Source organism: Bombus impatiens, unplaced genomic scaffold (genome assembly GCF_000188095.3).
Source record: "Bombus impatiens unplaced genomic scaffold, BIMP_2.2 scf_0914, whole genome shotgun sequence".
In the NCBI taxonomy this organism is placed as follows: Eukaryota; Metazoa; Arthropoda; class Insecta; order Hymenoptera; family Apidae; genus Bombus; species Bombus impatiens.
The window spans coordinates 181,755-204,932 of NT_177333.1; the positions used below are offsets into that span (position 1 = coordinate 181,755).

General features: G+C 37.8%; 1 protein-coding gene across 1 annotated transcript; it reads right to left on the reverse strand.

Annotated features, from left to right (window-relative positions):
• LOC100742446 lies at positions 1 to 20,081 on the reverse strand. The gene is made up of 4 exons (XM_012390992.3): positions 19,704 to 20,081; positions 4,489 to 4,585; positions 2,538 to 2,853; positions 1 to 709 (listed from the first exon to the last, which is right to left on the reverse strand). Exons 1-4 carry the CDS (start codon positions 19,850 to 19,852, stop codon positions 270 to 272), a joined length of 1,002 nt encoding a protein of 333 aa, XP_012246415.1. The 5' UTR covers positions 19,853 to 20,081; the 3' UTR covers positions 1 to 269.
• Positions 20,082 to 23,178: the final 3,097 nt, after the last annotated feature.

The following is a 23,178-nucleotide window of genomic DNA, read 5'->3' on the forward strand; positions in this document are numbered from 1 at the left end:
AGAGAGAGAGAGAGAGAGAGAGAGAGAGAGAGAGAGAGAGAGAGAGAGAGAGAGAGAGAGAGAGAGAGAGAGAGAGAGAGAGAGCGAAGGAGAATCATCAAAACGATCGTGATGGTGCGATGGTAGGCTACAGGTCTACTATCCGCGACCCTGATCGGTGACCCTGACGGTTTTTAGAAGCGCCTCGCTGCGATCAGCGTTAGATTAGCGGCCGACACGAGGGTGCTGACGTTGTTGCTCGTATTCGTGGCTCCCTGGCTGGCGGTGGGTCACTTCTTACTCTTCTTGGTGGGCGGCTCCTGTACGTCCTGCGAGTCTTCGGTGTCCTCGCTGTCTGTCGGTCGAGGCGTGTTGTTGCTGTCGTCGTTGTCGTTTGTGGCGAGTGAATCGTTCGTGTCTTCGCTGGCAACGGCCGCTGTAATCGGCGTAGCGGGTTTATCCATCGAGTCTTCGGTGAAGGACGTGGTCATGCTGTTCTCGTCGATGGCCGCCGGATCAATACTGCCTAGTTCCTTACCGTTCACTGCCACTTCCTGATTGCTGTCGTCCGATGGTTCTGTCGCCTCGCCGTTGCTGGGCGGATGAGAGTTCCCGTTCTCTGTGGAGCCTGGAATGCCGTCCAGCAGCTCTGGCTTCAACTCGGACGCCACGTAGTGGGTCCACAGGGCGAGTTCCACCCTGTGGGGACTCCAGGTTTTGCCGTTCGACGCTGCAATGAAAAAAAAAGAACCAAACGTCTGTTAAATATTTAATCGTTAGGCGATAAGGATCGTCGAGACTGCGGACCTTTATGCATTTATGGGAATTTTCAATGAAGAAACGTACATGCAGTGACTAGGAAAAGTACTGGCGCATGATCATATTTTCCAATGAAGTATTTCTTTTTATCAAATTCTGCATTCCATTTTCCTAGGATCGAATCTCTGTAGTTGTATGAAGGTAATAATGCTTAATAATAAATTATACTATAGGGTATATTATTGAAGGTATTATCAAATAAAATTTAGTATGTTTAAGCCTAATTAAGTAGTCTACAAACACTATTAAAGATAAATTACTATACTAATACTTTTTGTAGCCATGATAATATACGAAAACATACAAAATATCCAAAATAAGGTACAATAGAAATCCGTTTATACAAACTTGTTGGAAGACAGATAGTTTATGTAATTAGTATCTATTTATTTTCTTCACCACCTATGATTTTTCCTTCATATACTAAGAGTTGACATTCAGATAAACGGATTGAATAGACAGGAGTTTATTTAATCGGATATTAACGAAAGTTTCGTTCAAACAAACGAGATACTGCTGTACTTGTTATAATATACAAAAGGTGAAATCAATACCGATTTGGGTTCTGTCTCTTAGATTCTGTTCATAAAAATATAAATTTTCATAAATATCCGCAGTCTGATCGTCGAAATACTATCTTAATGTTTCGTTTCGAGTTATATATTTAATCGATACAGTGATGTTATACAATTTGATTTAATTGGGAAACAAGAGTGATAGTGAGATCTTGATATAATAGTGATAGGGGATCAAGTAAATTCAGATTAGTCGAATTATGCGAATTCAAGTCGTTTCGAGTGGAGAAGTATATCTATCTGAATCCATTGGGGGTCAAACAATTCGTATAATACTTCATCGATTCCTCGTTACTTGTGCTTTATTGTCTAAATAATAGGAATTCGTGTTAAGATAAGTGGACTTAATCGGTTCAATAAGGAGTTCAGATAAACGAAGTTCCATGTGATTAGTACAAGTCTCTGTTCATACAAAATAAATTATTCATTTTTGTTCGTACAAATCATAGATAAAGTAGCTTCGAATTATGTATATCAGATTAAAGCAACTGCCAGTCGACGTGATAACGAACAGAAAATTAGAAATTCTAAAGAGTATTTTTAATCCGCAACAGGATCCTGTTGCTAATCATCTCGATTTAATTGAAATCAAATAACTTAACTAATCTCAATTACACACATAAACCAATATATACATTTTAATAGTAGAAGGGCTGGATAAAAGATTGCTTATTTTACTTCCAATATAGTAATTTCATCATGACAAACAGGAAGTTCTTAGAAGAAAAGGAAATGTGTTTAGAAATGAATAATCAATATGTACATATAGGTACATACTGAGGTGATAAAATGGTTTTACAAATATTTGTGAAACTTGTTTCCAAATTGTCCTGGCGCTAGAACTATCGACGACCAAGATATAAAGCTTCTTTCAAAAAAATCAAAATGAGGGATACATGAAAAAATAAGCCTTTATCAAGAATCATTTAAATCTCGAGATATTGTGAATGCATAAAGTTCGTGTGAAGAATTATGAATTGGACGTTTCGATTACACTGATATTTCTGTTAATTCCGATACGAAAGATCGCGAGAAAACTTGTTGAACGATTCGATATTTGCTCCATGTATCGCTCTTCTCTTTTTCCCTTTTTTAAATTTAACTAAGGACACTGCGTTCGATAATTAATCGACGATAAACGAGTATATTAACAGAGACACTTACTTTGTTTGTTCAGCCTCTCGACGGTATTTTGAATGTGCTGAACAAAGTTGAGGTACTCCTTAGTAGTATAATCGATGCCCTCGATTTCCGGTATTGCCATCAGACATTCGTCCGCCATAAAGGGTGCATTCTCCGGTGATGCTGCTGCCAATAGGGCTGACGCCATCGTGGTGCCTACTCCTTTCAAATTCGAGAGGGCAGTAATCGCCTGTTCAAGGTTTGGAAGCTTTTTGAACGCCTTCTTCGTTTCAGCCATCACAGCACGAGGTGTGTTCACTTTTACTAAATAGGACAATTGAGGATAGAACTTCCCACGCTGCAAATAATAAAAAAAAAAGATCCAACGTTTAAAGGAAACATCACGATTTGCTAGACTAATGACTCGAAAGCCACGTGAACGTTACTTCTCGTATTCGTTTCCTGTTTCGTCGACTCTTTCAGCGCGTATGAAATAAATTATGACGTATACTACTATCGCACATGGTGATGATACACGAGTTTTAGAAATACTTTTTCAAGATAGTAGGTACCACCATATGTCGAAATTTCCAAATTGTGTTCGATAAATTATAGAATTAGTTCTTGAATTTTAATTAACAGTTTTTAACTTGCTAATTACAGGAAATGTCTTAAGTCGAATTGTTAATCTTTTGGGCGTGATAGTGTCGACATTTGAAAATCTTCTACTGTTCTACATATCGCTTCGTTTCTATTAAAGATAGATTACATTCGTAGGTACATTTACAAGGACTAAGATCGATCTAACGAAGGTTTATTTGTCTTTATTCGTTTTTAATTCCACGGCTGTAGAAGTTTCCGATTAAAAATTTGTTGATTAAGAATTAACAAGTTGATATGTATGTACGAAAAATATATTTCCTGAAAGAAAGTTAAAATGACAGTATTGAAGTACAAGTTGAATCTTGTTATCGGAATTCAGCTGTTCACAGTTGGATTAATTTTCGAAGAGACATCGAAAGAACAAGTTTAATCCTTCGTATATATGTCTTTGTATTATGTTTTGTATTTTCCTTTTTGTATCTTCAGTAAATTATTTTCGTCGGGATACTAAAATTTATAATCAAAGTGAAACGTGTGCCGCGATTAAAACCAGTTTGGAATCTTCGTGCCGTGCGCGACATATATACTGTTCAAATGAACTTTGAAACTTGTAAAACTTCGATTGAGTCTACAAGCTACCCACGAGTCTAATTCGCATTTTAGCGAAGAATCATGAACTTGGTGTATACCGCTATCTTTAAGTTGCGTAATCGAACAACTTATTTACAGTTGGAAAAGCATATTTACATTGAGGTTTGACTATTTCAGAGTGTCAATTTTAATTTAATCATTTGGAAGAGCTAATTCCTCTTCTTGTAATTACATTCAACCATGTATAACTCCACGTGACCTGAATGATGAATCTTTTAGTCCATTGTCAGACAAAATCAATTACGTTCAAATCTAATCCGTTTTATCGCAGATTGAATATCTCGTAACATTAAATATTTCATCGCGAGCAATTAACTTTAGGCTTGCTTAGACTGTTAGAGCTATAATTAAACAAAATTTCAAATCTTAAATTCTATATACTTTTTAAAGCTATATACCCGCTGGTATAACAAGAGGGTTAACGCCCAATGTTAAATTACTGTAAAGCAGTAGAAAGTTCTTGAATAATTCGACTGTTTAATGCTTTATACAGTGTGTTTCAAGGCAATGATTCTCTAAGAGCGGATAAGTTGAAAAAACAAAGAATACAAATTTTCCTGAATATTACGGATTTTTCTCTATAGCACCACACTACCGCTTCTTTCCTCAAAGAAATCGAACTAAGCGATTAACGAAAGACTGAGATCTGTTATTAACTTTGAACAAAAGAATTGAGTTATAGAGAGTTAGAAAACGAAAATATAACAGAGAATAATATCGAACAAAAATATCGACTCACTATTTGTTTCCATTTCATCGTTTGTACGAGCTCTTCGTGATTGAGATGCGCGTCCTTACCGCGTGATTTGATCTTCTTTGGAAGCTCATTCTGATACCTGCGAACAGAAATCGTCACCGAATGGTCAGTAAGCGAAGACAGTCGTGAATGGAACGTCAGAGTATGCAAGATCACGGTTACAGGGGAACGATTACGTAACCAGCAGTATCATGGAACATAGAAATCGTGGAATACTGATTAAAAATGCAGCCGCAAGAAGCGGTTTTCCACCTACTGACGCTCACGTGGTCTGGCAGACATTGGCGATGGAATACGAGCCAAATCGAGGACACGTTCTCCACGTCGGATTTTCCGATATTCCATCAAACATCTTTCTACTTTATTTCTATATTTTCCCTATTCTCTAAAACCTTCCAATTTTATTTCAACCTATCATTCTCTTTTAATCCATTTAATCCCTCTTTAATTCAACTGATAATTTTTGTTTCTTTTTTTTTTTAGGATCACTATGGAATTTTGCAGACTTTAATAATTTTGATTTCCATTTCTTAATGATGTCCTTTAGCGAACTTTATATATTTTTGAAATATTAAATAAATCATTTTTTAATTTGAGGAGAAAGATTCCTCACTATGAAAATTAGGTGATTCTTTTTACGAGTCTCAAGTACAGATCATAGAAGTTTTGACTCATTTGTTTTACAAATTATCGAGGCATCATTATATTATTCAAAACTTTTTTCTCCCTTTCTATATTCGTACTGCTAACTTATATTAGTGTCTATATATTAGTATCAGCGTACGTGTAAAATAAATATATTACTCAATGTTCAGGCAGAAAATTCGAATTAGAATTTAAGCACTTCTACACTTCAAACGTTTCGAATCCAAATGTTTACAACTGATCACATCCACCTTCGACCTCCATCTTCACTCTTTGCGTTTCTTAATTTAATACTTACGTAATTTTCGCTGACCACACAGACAAACACATGTTAGTTTAATTACATAAATTTGAATGCATTTAAATACCAACATCGTAACAAGAAATCGCTTTTAAGTTGAACGATTTCCACCAGAAAACGCGTGCTCCTCCGATTCAACGCGTATACAATGCAACAAAATTTAGGGAAAAATTAATCCCTAATTTCCTCTACGCCTATTTTCTTACATTCTCAATTTCGATAAAAGCGAAATTACAAAATTTTTATTTCCAGTAACGGTTACGAACTAAATTAAATTAAATTTAATTTAATATAAGGAATTTTCCCATTTAAACGCTACCCACTATATTCCATGCATATTTCATAATAAATTATAAATCCGACAGATACCGTAACAAACATTTGAAAACCAATTACGTTCATTCCGGCTATCCTCATTATACATACAGAGTAATCCAAATGTTTAATGCTAAAGTCTCAGTATTTGACCCAGCCATTGCCTATCACCATTCGTATTCTAATATACCGAGCAGTACTTTTTCTCTTCATATTATTTTATGCCGTTTTCTGAAGAATCTGGTTTCATTTAGCGGCGAACGTCCCGGTTCAGGTAACGTTTCCTCTTTTTCCCAGCGAACTCTTTCTTCGTCCCCATTATTCGGGTCATCGACACCGAGAGACAAGTTCTCTGTTCTTCGGAGGCTGCATCCGTGAACACGGCCATGCAACGGGAGAGACAGAGACAGATACGGAGAGCACTCTCTCGCGTGGTTTTATTGTAGGTACTTTCGGAGGTCGGCTGAGATCAGCTGTTTGGCTGAACGGCTAAACTTAGTTACGGATAGTTTGTATTTCATTCATATAATGTGACACTTGGACGCGTGTTTCCTTGAATTACGGCTGCTAGGCGGTTCACTGTCTGAAAGAGAGCACGTGAAGCACCGTGGAGGTGGTAATTAACGTATTACGTTGATTGCAGTGGCCGATAGTAGAACGGATACGTTCGATTGATTCCCAATCACGTTCGATGTACTTAGCTCGATTTTCTCATTTGTTTACTCGCACGTGGTTGTTTACTTATTCGCGAGTATAAATTTGCGATATGTAAATCACAGTATGTGATTCATAGTACGTAACCGTATAGTTGCGCACGAGTAGTATTCTTGATAATTAGCTTATTTGCGCTGCTGAGGTTGCTTTCCAGTGACTAATAAGAATATAGGGAATTCGAGTTATTATCGTCGAATTAAAATTTTTAATAATTCAGGGTCGAAGGTAAAGTTTTTATTTCGGAAGTCTGGTAGATTCATTGCTCGGAATTTTCGAATAAAATCAAACACTTTAGTGTTCCAATTGCCAACACTTTCAGAATCGAATCCTTTTTTTAAACTCTGTCTTTATCGATCGATAAGAGAAACGCATCTCTTCTCAAGTTTTTAATAACACAACTTTAATTTCTTTTCCCCCCTGTCAGCTAGAATCCTGAATGAAAAGAAAGAAAACTAATAATTCTCCATCGAGGTAACATTCTTGCTTTTTTTTCCGAAAGTAAAATTTAAAAGACCGCTGTTATTTTCATAGAACGTTGCAGAAAGGATCCCAGAATGTTTCCAATTACGCGCTGTATAAGAGCGATGGAACGGTTTGAAGATTAGGATTTTTGGTTTGCGGTGAAACTTGGACGATAATGAACAGTATTATCGTGGAAGAAGGGGAAAGACCACCGAGGAAACCGTAGAGCGGTTAGTTTGTCTCGCAGCCAAAAGTAATTTCTCAAACGAGAGTTCAACTGTCGTTGCTCTACGGCTCTTTTTTCTTTTTCTTCCCTCTTTTTTTTTTGGTATTTTTGTTTCCTTCTTTTCGCAATAAAGCGGAGATAAGAATACAATGAGTTCTTTTGCGGGCAAAATAAACCTTGCACGATATCCTGACAATAATTCACCAAAACCCACGGCGACCAGAACTTGTAAAAAGCAGATGAATTTTAATTTTTATTGAAATAAACGTGGAAAATCATATGAATAAAAAAGAAAGAACAACTGAAATCTGTTGAGAATTGGATAAACCTTAATGCATACGTAATTAAATGTGTAATTATATAATATGATTTATTATTAACGTTGGTTAGTATTTTCTAGGTCGCTTTAAATTAAATTTACAAACAACAAGCATTTGAGTGATATTAAAGACTGTGAAAGGAATAATAGAAATCTGTTAAGAATTGGATAAACCTTGATATGTATATATGATTATGCCATATTATTTATTCTTATTGTTAGTTGGTATTTATTAAATCTTTTAAATTAAATTTATTTTATCCGCTTCCTTTTTTCCTGCATCGAATTTCCTATTATTTTTATTATATTATGCATTGGGTTGCTTCTCTTGAATAAATAAATATTTATTATCGACTAGTTGATAAAGATAGAAAGTTTCTATGATTTTCTTAGAAAAAAGTAACGAGATATTGGATTGGTTCTTTTCCACTGGCTTCGACAGCGGAAGAGTATAAGAAAAAAGAAGCCCCAAAAATGAGTTCCATTCGCTTGATTCTCGTCGATCGTTGAATTAATACCAAACGTGGGCGTTCCTTCGCGAGATTTCAAAGTGAAATTTCACATGTCTTTACGTGGATGAAAATACTTCGTTAAAAGGAACGCACGCCGAGTATTCGTTTAATTGTTAATTGGCTTCATCCAATTTGCTGATAAACCAAGTACATTCCAAAATCTTACAAACTCGTAACATATATGAGTTACCACGAACTATTACTGTATATTACACGGGTTCCTATGGATACAGTCTAATTTTTTTAAACATATTCATACAGCATATACTTTCGATTATAATATTTCGATTATTTCCATAAAAAGTCATAGATATCGTGTATTTATATTATATGCTTCGCAATATTATTTATTAGACGTCGAAAAACTTGGATCTGTTTCTACAGTGAAACTGATAAACACGTAGTACTCTTATGAGCGTAATTAAAAAGTAGGATCTAAGTAAGGCAAAGATTTGTCTCGCAAAGCAAGAATTATGACGAGAACTCTACCTTACTTCATTAAAATATTCTATTCAGAATTTATTCATTTTTCAAGATGTATTAAAATGCTTGAAGTTCCGCGAGTTGTTTACCTTTGGAGTAAAATTCCATCGTAAAAATTGTTACGAAATAATGATTAAATTTTTAATAAAATAGAGAAGACCACGGACAAACAGCAGGAAGAAAATGGAAAAACTTCAGTTTCAAAATGGTAAGTATAATTAATACCATATCTGTTTCTTTTTTGGAAAATTGAATCAAACCCGGTATTGGGTTCCCAAACAATTATATACACAGACAATTTCAAATTCTATCTAGAAATAGCTAGTTATATTTGTACACGTCAATGCCAATAAACTTTCTGCAAAAGGTTCGAAGTCGACATAAAAAACACAAATAGTATAAGCTTCGACTCTGCTTTTTTCTACCAGAAAAAAAACTTGAAACAGCAGAAACTACCGTGTGACAAACTATTTGAACACGAATTTTTTAAGGTACCTTTAAGCGCTAATATCTCAACGTATAAATACTGACATTGCCACTGCTTGCACCAAGATATGTACTCTGCACATACGTGAATCTCCAAATTTCCCATAAATGCACAGAAAAATCTTCGATCTATCAATGAGAAACCATAAACAAAAAAAAAAAAAAAATACCAATAAACAAGATCAAACGATCTAAATATCAAAGTAGCAAGAAATTGCAATTACCATGCGTGTGATTGCGATTATTCGCATGGTTATTCATTGTCGATCGTCCAGGTCTAGAAAGTCGAAGAAAGAAAACAATCGAGTAAAGTGTCGTAACGGAGCATTTCTTTGGTGTAGACGGTTCTTTTGAGACATAGCTGGAAACCTTTTCAGGACGTCGGCCGCGCAACCATTTTGAGAGGCTCTCGCGCGCCACGCCACAGAACGCCACGCAACGCTAAAACAACCTTGACACAATCGCCGTGCTTTAAAACGCCGAGGAGGAGGATTGTGCCTCGCGAGAACTCTACAAGCCTTATTTTTCCAGCTCGCTTTTACGACGATCCTTCGCCTCTTTTATTTCCGCTCCCCCTCGCGCGCACACCTACCCGTAATCCGCGGGAATATTTCGCGAATTCCAAGGTGGAACAAGCCTGGAAAGCACGCGCATCCACGGGACTGTTCCTCTTTCACGGCGGGCCATTTTCACCGCGTTTTGAAACACCACGTTGCCCAATAGTCGCGGCACCAATCGTTTTCACGACCGTTTCTCATCGCTATAAACGTGTCCATTAATATATTATTAGCGCCAAATCGTTCCCAATACAATTTTACGTAAAATTACGATGCTATGTTTACCTATAATACTTTTAGAACTGCGGAGATTTTCGTTGCCTCTCATTTACGCGGATGGCTCAAGCGCAAAGTATCTGTTACTGGATCAAGTGAATTTTTAAATAGCTACTCTAGATGGTCCCTGATATTGTAATTTGTAAATGAGAATTGCAAAGAGTCAGTTGATATATTTTTTGAATGACAACTTTCAAAGATGAAGGTTTATATAAATTTGCAAAGTTTCAAGAGGTTCAAGTATTTATGATACTTCTAAAATCGTGGCCGTTTCTTGTGCTCCGGATGTTTGTTTTGATTGCTCAAGGTGTTTGTGCAAAGTATCTAGTAGTGGAAGAAGTGAATTCTAAATATCTTTGATACTTCGCATTTTGGAATCCACTGGACTTTTGTAACTGAGTATTTTTGGCAAATTGAATTTCTCGAAGACTCTAGTAACTGTACGGCTGAAGAGGTAAGACGTTTAAGATGCGAAGATATCTTAGTCATTCGCTAGATATTCCAACCAATATCCGTGCAAAGAAACCTATGAATCGGACAGGAGACTCATGAATCACAACGAGATCTTAAAAAGCAACTTTAACGCGATCAGATGTATCCTTACTCTTCTCTTTTTGCTCCTTCTTCGGAATTCTTCTATCATTAGCCCATTAGGCGCTGAACTCAAATGCAACGTTACCGAAAATCACCTAACTTCTTTTGTATATCCTTGTATTACCGTTTATCATTCGCTTATTATCCCAACTATCGCTAGAAGAGTAACGCGAAACCTTCAGCGGTGCTGTAGAAAGTCACCAAATAGGAAGAAAAATGATCCTTCCAAGTAGATACACGGATACAATTGACTCAATTAAAAATATTCGCAATTAGAATTATATCATAAACGTACATTTTAATCTGCCAACTAAGAGTTCAATAAAATAATATTTCCAAAAACCACGATAAAACGAGAAATGTCACGAGAACCGGTCTGAGCACCTGCAGCATCTTAATTTTACAAAGAATCTTCCGAATGAATAACAGACACGCCTATCATTGTCAAAGTTTTATACATCAATTTTCTGCCAGCTAAAATTCCAACAAGATTAAAATTATTTCCGTAAACACGATGAAATAAAAACCACGATAAAGTAAGGAATCTTAGGAGAAAACAAGGTTGAGAACCACTGTAACCGTAACTTCAGAACAAAAATCGGCCACCAAACTGTCGAAACTCGCCCATTCCCATAGTTCACGATTGACGAAATCGACGGAACCGTGGAAACTCCGCGAAGACGACGAAACAGATATTTATTAGAATTACAAGCACAAAAGGAATCGAGCAGCGATGACCACATCGACTACAGCTCGACGTTCGATCGCTAACCGTTTGACCCCAATGTTTTCATCGCTTTGACGAACGAGTGAATCAGCGAAAATATTTCTACGAAGCGAACTTGTGTATCATCTAACGGAAAACCCGATGATATAGGAAAATGTAGGCGAATAGATCGCGATGATCATTCTGCGCGTGTTTCCCTCGCCACGTCGTGAAAGGTTCTCCCTGCTTCTTCACCTGAGTATCCTGTTGCCCTCGGGTTTCTTCAAACTGCAAACCGGAAAAGCGTAATTTGACCGTAGCAAAAAGTTGCGGTCTCTCAACCTCGCGAACGTTGCTTTTCACCTGTCCCTTCTTCAAGAAAGAATTCTAATTACCAGAGGTGCAAGAGTCGATATACTTATGGTGATTATTTTACCTGCTTTTCTAACTACAATGCGTAATTTAATCTCCGTGAATAGAATTTTTTCTATCCCGATTAGCGAGATATTTCCCTGAGTCTCTTCCTTTAGTAACTTCGACACTAGATCAGTTAAGTAAAAAACTAAAGGTTACTTTTCCTCTAAATTGCCATAGGTTTTTAAGGTAAATTAATTGTTCGATAAATTTCTTTTTTATGAAATAACACAGGATGTTGGTAAGTTGGTTAACATTTTAAATTGACTGAACTGCTTTTAAAATTAACTTCTTCTTCTGTGACTTATTCTTTAAATTAAACGGGACAAAAGAATTAATCATTTGACATAAAACAATTTTTCCCAGGACCACCGAAGAGACAAAGAGGCTTGTTATTTTTATTCTACAAAACTCACTCCAAAGATTCTTTCTTCTATCGCATATCCAGTGCAAGACATATATTGTACACAGTCGTATATCGATAATAATCATCTGTTCGCATTGGATTATCTAATTAAATACATAAGCATAAGTGGAACAACTACGTCCATAAAATTTTATAGGTATATAGCAGTAAACACTGTAAGTGCTAGAGTAAGTTGTTTTAGCTTTCAGAACAATTTCAAAATAGAGCTAACCGGAGTGCCAAAATGAACAAGCACATGGCATTTGTTTACACATAAGATCTTCGTTTTGGCACTCACATCATTTGTCAGTGATCCTATGGGATTCAAAGCTACAGTATCTCCCTTTAACTCTTTGATTTATAGATGACTATCGCAGTTCGATTTAGATTTTACTTTACCCTGTATTCTTTATTTTACACAACGAAGGTCATTAATCATTTTTACCACGTAAAATATATCGTACAAAAATACTGAAATACTTTATTGAAATGAAACACTTTAATCCTTTCGCTACATTCACGAGACAACTGATTCATGAGACTATATTTTATGTTGGTGTAAACATATTGCGCAACAATGCAAATTGAGCAAAAGAAAGCAAATGAGAAAATAGCATACTATGCTGTGTTCAACCAGAGTTGCTAACTTATCTTTCAAGATGTCGTATAAGTGTCTTCGTTCATAATCATTCTGTTATATTTTACTATGGAAAGAGTTCAACTTCGTGTAACTATATTCGTACGTGGTTATAACGAGCGTTCAATGTTAGTCGATTATAGTCATCTTTAATATATAGTGAACACTCGTTGAATAGTTGTAGTTATCTTTAGTTTACCACGAGCTCGCTATTCTCTAACTATACATAGTCACCTTTAATAGCAAGTAGAAAGGATTAAATATAACATAACCTTATTCAAAGTGTAATAGTCACTTACGAAGCAACGATGCTATCTGTAAATGAAAAAGATATATAGTTACATTTCGCGTTTCATGACAATAGTCACCTTTAGTGCCGAAAGGGTTAAACCTAATTAGGTTAGGATCCAATTCAATAATAACTTAATTCGAACAGTTGCAATCACCTATGACTCAACGATAGTAGGTATAAATTAGAACGATACATGCAATTATCTCTTTTAGTATAGGATAATTTTGGCGTTTAACGAGAATAGTCACCTGTAATAGCGAAAAACATAGACTAACGTAAATCAGATTATTATTATAGTAATACTCGTAATATCGTCGTATTACCTAAAAATAATCTAAACCGAACTATTACTGTCGTACAGCTCAAGGAAAACGTATTTCCCTAAACTTTCACTTCATCCACCTGATCATCCAGCGGCGCATAGAATAACTTTAAAAACTGTTCGCGGTGATCTTTAACCGAATGTAAAAGAGCTAGGAAAATTCAAGCACCTCGAGTTGGTATTCAGTTGGCGAGTGACACTGGCGAGCCGTGTCCGCAATCCTTGTAAGTTTATCTTCTTAAGAAGCTACTTGGCGGTGTACTTCTATGCGACTCTCGGCTGATACAAAAGAAAAGAGTATCAATGAAGAGAAAGCCGACTTTGAAAATACAACCGTCTGTGACCTGCATCGTTGGGGCTCTTTGCCATGAAGCACACGTGGTGTTACGCAACTGTTCCTTACAGCGTTAGAAAAACAAACGATGAAAAGAGAAATAATCGCTAGGACACATAGGAGGGAACGTTTGAAAAACTTGTGGACCCGGTGTTAGGTTTACATGCGGCATTATTGAGTCTAAAAGTATAATAAACAATATGAAGCGAGTTTGAATAAAGATGAAGCAATTGGATACAAAGAGTACTGAACATTGCATATTGAAAATATGTATTTGATTATTAAGGCTCTAATTTCGGGTACACTAAGCGTATTGTAGGATATTCACAACAGTGAGATATTTAAAGAAAGTTAGAACTTAGGAGTATTCGATTATTAACGACGATCTACATTTTAGATATATCAAGTAATTTAGAATAATGAAATACTAAATTGAAACTATGACTTCACATTGACTAGGACTTTAATATATTAGACTAGTTGGAGGTATTGAATGAGTAAAAGTGCTCCAAATGTTGGCCATGTGTCAACAAATATGTAGAGTAATTCAATAAAGAAGAAGTATTTAAGAAACTTGAAAATTCGGTCGCTAGATATACAGCAAGTTTTAGATATAATATATCAACTACGTAATAATAACTCCAAATTCTTCCAAATTTAGTATTTCAAGAATATCGAACGAGTCTCTATGTTCAGTATTCAAGTTCACTATGGTGAGTGTTTACATACTTTCGTGAACCACTATAAGTAACCCTGAAGTAAGCCAATTAATAAGCCAATTAATAAGCCAATTAACGAACCACCATAAGTTGCACTTCTTCCAAAATATCTCATCTCCCAGAGCAATTCCAACTGACGCACAATTCGTTTACCATGCTTCGCTCACTGAACATGATTCGAGGAAGTCAGATACATCGCGTAACGATGACAAGGCATCGGTGGACGCCGTAGAAAAGTAGCCTTGACGTAAACAAGCTTTGCCAGCAATGAAAACAACGGTACCATTCCCCTCCGCTTTTCAGCTAGAAGAAGACTGCAAGCAAAGCCTCCTCACTTCCACATCGATTGCGAAGTTGCAAATTTCCAGTTAACTATCAATAAGAAAAACCACATAGAAAATTATTCTCTTACATGTATTAAATAATAGTAACAATAAATGGTTCAGTAAATTCGTCTACCACTGTATCCATCCAATGACTTCCGTTGGAATATGTATGCTCAATGGATTCCTTGTTTCAGCTCTTCTAGATACGATCAGATGTATTTCTCTGAAGTCAACAATTAAATTTATCGTAATCATTCGTTTCCTTAGCGTGAAGTAAAGTAAAGGCACAGAACTCGACTTGTAAATTTAAGAATCGCAATCCCCAAGTGGGACGTTTCTTCTAGATGAAATTATTTTTATAGGAAATTTTATCAGGAGAAATTCTCAACGCTTATTAATTATACGGTGGTTGTTTTGAAAGATTTCTATAGGTTTTTGCTAAATAAAAAGAAGTGGCTAAAATCTATAACATGTTTAGAGATACTGAAGACCACTTTGTTCATATATACTCTTCGCCGACAAACATAATTTTCCATAGTTCATAGACAAACTGCGTGCAAACCTAATTTTCTTATTACTCCAGACTCTCCAGAAGTCTGATAAAATTCTGGGATGCTTATAAATATCTGTGCTACAGTAAATAAATGTGAAAACCCGGAACAAAAGATCCAAGGATAAAATTTCTTGGATCGTCAACGATCCAATTTGTTTATAGAGTGTTAACGTCCCCTTAAGTTTCTTTCGCCCTATTAAAAATATTTCTTTATGAAAACATTACAAAGAGAAAATCACAGATTTATTTAGCTATGATAAATAGCGAAGTACCGAGAAATACCGTTCTTGGACTTTTCATCCCCTTTCAGGCACAAAGAAGACGCGTTTTCCCAAAGCCAACAATTCAATTTCTCGTAATCGCTCGTTTAACTGGCACGGATAAGTTTTCCAAGGTGTGTATAGATTGTTAAAAAAAAGAAGAAAAAATGAAGAGGAAAAAGAGCGAACGATTGGCCAAAGGGGATGTGCAGAGAAACGAAGAAAGATTGACGCTAGTTTGATCTATGCGGAATTAACAAAAACAAAGGGAAATTGGTGGGGAAGGGTGGAAAGAGAGGGCACTATCGAACAGAGAATGAATAATTAAACGGCGGAACGCGGGACGATCGTGGATGGTAAAGATTCCATTATTATTGCCCGATTCCCGGTCGTCGTAGGAAAGACTAAAAAGTCGTAACGTGGAATTTAACGAGTCTCGAACCTGCCTTTAATTAATTAAGCCAGACGTGACGCCAGTGGAATTGAAGCACGCGCCGTGGAAACCTCGTTGTCGCTCGCGGACGCCTCGTCAACGGCAACTGTCCCGGTTCCGAGCATTTCGCTCCGAATTTCAGTCGAGTTTACATCGAGCTGCGTTCTATAATTTCGCAGTAGAACCAGACAAATCGGATTCCCCTTGATAAATCCTCGTTTTTATCGTCTCCACGCTCCAAATTCCGCGCGTCGGTCTTGATAAACGAGCTTTATCCAACGCCTTGTCTTTGGTAATTTGTGTAACGAGAGAGGATTGATTCTTAAGGGGCTGCTGCTGACGCTTTGTAAGCCGAGTCGGTAATTTTCTTCGGAGGTAAAATATTCGGTATACGAACGGAGCTCTTGAATGAAAAATGATACAATTTTTAATTTTATGAAAATCATTCAACTTTGATATATGTACACGTTGAATGCTACGTGAAGTTTGTGTGTCATCAATAGCGACGTAGTAATATCATTTTTCAGCACGATACGTAATTGGTATTTAATTAGTAGAAATATTAGTACTTAATAATAAGGTTCACAATTTTCAAGCAATTAATCTTCGTTATAATAATTATAAGTTATATCGTGTACCATATATGACAAATGTTTCTGAGTTAAATGTTGAATAACCCATACTAAACGTTAATTGAGATATTCAAACTAAATAAACAGTTACGCTCGTAAAATTGTCAATAATTTGAATACTAACAATGTGAAATACTAAATAAGTCAAAAAGCATTCGAACAATTTTAACTTTTTAATAACTGTTTATTTAATGCAAATGTTTCGACCAACTTCAAAAATCATTCTCTAATAATAGTTACGGATGACCACCATTAACCAGCAATGTGTTAATAGAGAAATATATATGTGTGTATTATCTCATTAAGAGCAAACATTGTGTTAACGTTTCATTTGCTACTTTTTCTGGTCTATTCCCATTATTAAATTTTGCTTGCCAACAATGTGATTATAAAACGAATTCCAAGGATTTGCTCTTTCCATCCAGATCCCAGAATTTTACGGAATATGAAGAAATTGAAGTAGTTATGAAGCATTACGATAAACCTCTTTCTTCAATTTTAGAAATATTTATTACATATCCTATCTTTTGACAATTAACTATTTACATTTGTAACTTGACAAAATATTACATGTTACATTATTTATGTCCTTCGATAACGTGTTTTTCTGCATCATATCACGTGACCATAAATTACTGCTCTTGTTAACCTTAAACACAATGTTCATCGAAATTCTTTTCAATATAGTAGAAGTTAATAGACGTTAACTTTACTGTTTACTTGGTAATTACAGAACTTACATATTTCCATACGCGATAAGTAATATATCAATTTGTAGACGAATAAATTCGTATCCAAATTCTCGACAAATATAAATTTCCTACATCATGCAGTATTTCTGAAGAAAGAAAAATAGTCTTGCATTGATTTTCTATGGAATCCCGCAACTCTAACCTAGAAATATTTTATCAAATTACACGAGTTTCGTTGAACGTAATAACGAATTAAAGTACGTTTGTCACGTGTAACAAACCTTTAGATCTCCGTGCGTGAAATTAAACCGTGAATGAATAAAATAAAACAAAGTTGGACAATATTGACATAACCTTACTTCGCAATTTACAGATCTCTGTTATATTTGATACTGGAGGACTATTCTTTCATTTAAAATTTACACTTTATCCAGCAAGCATATCTAATGATAAGAATCTACACTAATAAACAATTGCCAATTAATTATTATCAAAAATATTATCGACACTGTTTAACATAAAAAGAACATTATGACATAAAACCAATTGACGGCTGTCAACAATGGACACTGTTTAGTTTTTAATTACGGACCTAGAAATACACACATATTTTAACCTCAAATAGCTGTGTTGATTCATGGAAAACTATGATAATTTATGTTACATTACTAAAATTTCGGGTATTTTATCTTATTTTGTACTTTACATGATAAAGATCGATATAATAGAATTAGATTAAGTTAAAAAGTCAAAAAATTAAGTAATCTAACCTTAAATTGTTATAGTCTCGAATGACTCAATGATACCAGTTTACGAGTTAACCTAGTTGAATTCGCAATCATGATCACGCAATAGCACATATTAAAATTTTCTATGTAAATACATAAATAAATAGTGATTCCTTTTATAAGCGTTTGTAAAATTGCCTTTATGCGAAAAATATTACACTAACCTATATAACTTACGAAAGCATGGTAAGAAAATATAAGTTGAATTTTAAACAGAAAGAAGTATAGGTCAGAGCAGGATACACAAAAGACTTCAGTTTGTGGAACAAAAAGCTTATTTGACATGACAAAAGATGCGAGAAAACGATTTCCGCAGGGAGAATATACATTGGTTTCGGATTTAGCAATGTCATTTGATTCGAATATTATATATAATTTAAAATTTGGCAAAGGATGAATAAATAGAAGAAAATTCTGAAAATGTTTAGTGATAGCGCTTCTAGTTTCAAAAAAGGGTAATCAATTGTCTTGTACAACTTTTGGAATATCAATAGATATTATACAATAGATTTTAAATATTCAAAAATCTGAAAGGCAACAAATTATTGATAAAGAACATACGAATTCTATTCACGTAGAGAAAATAAACGTACGCATTTTATACATAGCAGTAAGTCAATTTATGAATATTATCGAAAATACATTTGTAAAGAATGCCACCATCTAAAATTTGCTAAAAAACCTGGCTGATTAAATACGATTTTGCGAAAGTTGCAAGTATAGAATTTCTAAAATTTTTTGTTTGAATGTCTAATATTATGATCCTGAATTAGATATTTGAAAATATTTAAATGAACATCTTAGGATATTTCACATAATGTAAACATGCGAAAATCGTACTGAATATAAAAGGTGCAAGAGTGTATCATTGGTGCTAAAGAAAACAGTCTATAGGGTTAACTGCAAAGTTGCGTATCGTAAAATTTCAAAGAGTTAATCATTTGATTTGGAAAAGAAATGAGGATATAGGCTAGATGAACCAACCATTGAAAAAAAGAATTGCGAAAACAAGAGTGGAGAAAGGTTCGTTAATCGTGTCCGAACGAGTCAAGGTAGTTGTGTGACGCCGTGAAAGCGACGCCGGCGAGTCGCCTCTTTCACTGGCATCGTTGCCAGCGCGACGCTTGCTCGAAAATCCATTTAACATTCATGGAAATACAGAAAAATATTTAGAAGAAATTGTATCGTATTTTTTCGTGCATCGTAACATTCTTTTTAAAATTTTTAAACACGCTGTCACACGAAACAACACCAAATACAATAGCAGAGCATGAGATCATAATGGCAACGTCGAAACTTCCTCGATGAGGTGGCACAAAATTCCCACGAAAATTCCTAGGTCAATATTATCGTAGCGAAAATCCATATTAAATATCCAATTACTACTACTAAAACTAATCAAAATATCATACTGTATTATTGTCAAAGAAAAAGGAAGTAAAGAGGAAAAAAGTGAGTTAATAGAATCACCACGTGACAACACGAGTATGTATCCTTTCTACGACTAGTTAAAAGGCGATCTAGCGGCCACCGTGTTTCGAAGCCGCCGCTCCGGCGATCGTCGTCGATCATGGGAATAGGAGAGAGTAAATATACTATCTGAAATTGCAGCTAGGTCCGACGAGGGGGCCATACGGGTAACACACACAACATGCGGTATGTGGTGGCAACTGGCGCGCCACGGGTTCATTGTCCCGTGTGTGCCCGTGGTGGAAGCCCCTCGTTGAAAAGGAGGGCCCGTGTGTATCGGGCGTAATATGTCGACGAAATATCAGACGTTATATCGAACTTACCAGTTGTCCAACTTGATCAGCTCCTCGGGCTTTTTCGTCTTCCGATCGGCCTTGAGTCTGAGGGCCTGCGGATAAAGCTTCAAGACGTGTTCGAACTGACTCGCTGTGCCCTCCGCGAAGAAAGTTGCTGTGTCTTTCACGGAAGCCATTGTGATAACTGAGTTTCGACGAACGGCCGTTGGGGCGCAGCACCGACGCCTCTGTGCACTATACACGTCTTCGTCGCTCCCCTCAACACTCTCTGTCCCTCCTTCTCCCTCTTCTTCCTTTTCTATCCTCGTCGAGCGATATCTCGCTTTCTTTCCTTCTCCCTCTCTCACTTCTTCGTGCACCCCTCTCCGCGCGTGCCACGGGAGAGGACCGACCACGCGAGAAATCCTATTTTACCCTCTGACTCGTTCGAATTCTCTTGGTTTCACCGGCGGCGGTGATACGCGACACACGCGTGGGACGCGTTCACGATCGGCGCACACACAGAGTTGATCGCGTTCCGAGAGAGAGAATTATCGACGATAGCACGCGTGTAAAGCGGACTTCACTACCAGTGTCTCTCTCTCTCCGTCTGTCTCTTTCTCCTTCTAGCTGTTTTCCGATTTCCTCCGAAAGATATTTCTTCACTGTATTTCCCAGGATTGACGTTTCTAGTTTAATACTAGACCACCGATATATATCGTTAAGTCGAGAGATGTTTACGCGGAACGCGTGATGTGCTGCAGAGCTACGAGGTCTCGTGCGTACACTCTCGTAAGGGAAAATCACCGTAGTTACACGCCGAGAACTCGCCTTCGGACCTCGTTCGACTGTCCCGGGTGGGGAGCGCGACTCGACGTCGCCAATAGAGAGCAGCACTGCTCGGCGTGTTTCTCACTTCTCTCTTTCCCCCTTGATCCCTCACTCTACCTCTCTCTCTCTCGCCGTCACGTCCTTCCACCTCTTTTCCACCACCCTTATTATTTGTACCGAAAATTTCAACCGTTGCGTGCGGGCACGCACACACGAGGATCAACGATACGAGGATTACGATAAATAACAGAATTCTCTAATATTCTATACCGCGTCTATGAAAAGCAATGATATATATCTGGCTCGGTCTAAGCTGGACAAAAAGGAGAACGTGTAAGATACGCGAGCAATCGGAACGCAAAGAACCTCCTTTCTCCTCTCTGAAGTCTCTTCGTCGAGCACTCGAGAGAGCACCCGTGTGTTTCCCTCGGCGCCAGCAGATCCTTCCTCTTTTTTCCCTCGCTCTCTCAGAGAGCTTCGTACGAATACATGCGGTTTCCCCGCCGGATGTCCGCGAAGTATAGAGTCTATCTGCCCCCACCTCTCTCAGTAGTCCTCGTACACGCACGTATGCACCGATATACGGAGGAACTCTCGGAATACACACGACGGTTCTCCCGTACTTCAATCGTCCGTCGCGCGGATGATACTATACACGCGCGTTCCGCAAGGGTACGTGCCACCCCCTTCTTTCTCGCTCTATTTACTCACGATCGTCTTTGATCCTCCCGTTTGTCAGAACTGGTTGTTGTACGGACTGTTCCCATGTAACTGTTCGTGTATCTTCGTGTCGAGCAGAAAAAGTTTACGCTGAAGCGTTGATGACGAAAACCCGTTGACGATCTCATCGACGGCAACGGTGTGACGTTGATGACCAGAAGATAAGAAGGACAACGCCGTGTCTTTTTCCCTCGCAAGAAACGGCCTCGGTTTTTAGCTCTATCGCACGTCCGCCTCCGTACGAATCACCACGTTCGATGGCTGTGTACGCGCGCCTGTCTCTGCACGACTCCTCAACACTCTGTATCTGTCTTTCTCTCTCTATCCTCTCTGTCTGTCTCTATTTGGATGGGCGCGTGTGAGTACGCGCGCGCACACACACTCACAATCACACCGACCAACCGACCGACCGACCGACCGAGCGAAAGAGCGGGCAGAACGAAGCTCGAAGCCTTCACTCGAAAAACGGGAACACACAGAGTGTAGTGCGCGCTTAGGCAAAGACTACGTATAGTCAATCGCTTGCTCTACTCTGTGTATGCTGACTGTAGTGAAGCGGCCGACCGACTGAGGGCAGCGCCTTCGCTACCTTCTGCCTGTCCCCTTTTCCTCTTGCCTCTCGGGACTCTACACTACTACTAAATCGCCCGACCCTATCTCCCCTCTACGTAGATCCGCTCCCACTCGCTCTGCCCCTCTCTCTTTCCTATCCTTCCTAATACGTAAAGCAAAGGAATAGAAGCGATGGATTGCGTTTTATCATATATAATGCTTTACGCAGAAATTCGTCGGTCGCTTCGACGATAAACTGTATTATTTCTCTTGCGACCCCTCTTCGCGGACTCCCACGAGCGGCGGACGCGCTCGATATGTACCTCCTCGTGAAGGCGCGTACCGTTCGCTCGATCGCGCTGGGTCGTCCGACTGGAAATCGATGCTAAAGCCGGGGTAGAGGCGCGCCAGTGGTGCCGTAGCACGGCTGGCACACACCGTGTGCTCCAACACAACGCTCGATAACGTTGTGTGTGTCCCTTTACGTGCGTACACACCGTCACGCTCTATACCAAGCGAGATTAAATCGTGTAGGTAGACGGGGTCTCGCATACACAGGACGGTGCTTGTGTGCAACGCGTCACGGTCTACGGATATACGTGTACGCCAGAAGTGGCTCGAACACGCACAAAAGGGCATATGCAGGAAAGGAGACTCTTGCAACCCTTGTGGGATACGAACATTTTCAAAAAGTCTCCGTGTGCTTTGAACAGTCCCAAATGCTCGACGATTGGTCGCTTGCAAAACGTAGAGGGGGTAAACGTGTTTTTTTATGCTTGCGGAGGAAGATCACGAGACGGATGCCGCAGCCGTTGGGAAACGAGCGATTTCACAATTTTGTAAACGCGACGACACGCGCGCTGTACTTCCGTGCTTACGAGCTTAATGACGTTCGTTCTGCGAATCGACGAGTTGAAACTCAATTAAGAGAACGTGCTATAAAATTGCAGCTTCTTTTTTGTAAGTTTCATTCTAAAATATTTTCTAGCATTTCTTGTATTTTGCTTCGCCTGTAAAATTCGTCAAATATTTTAGTAATTAAAATAATTTAAAAAATCGGATTTGTCCAATTTTAGTTACTCTCTCCTTTGTTCTCGCAATCCGTTAATTTTGCATTCCACTACTTCTTTGTTGCTAGTGTCCGTGACCGTCGTGCAAAATTGCAAGCAACAGAGAAACTTATGGCCGTTTCTTCAAAACTTTTCCTATATATGTGTATCTCGCGTAAGGGTTTGTCCCTGCTATGTTGAATATACGTATATACGTAAGTGAACGAACGTTCATTGTATCTAGCATATCCCTTATACCGTCATATACACCACATGCTACGCCGTGCGATAGTGTGCTGCCGTATAATCATTCGGCAAGCTGGTGTTGGTCGACGATACCGATGTGTTCGTTGTGAGATCTCGCTTCACCG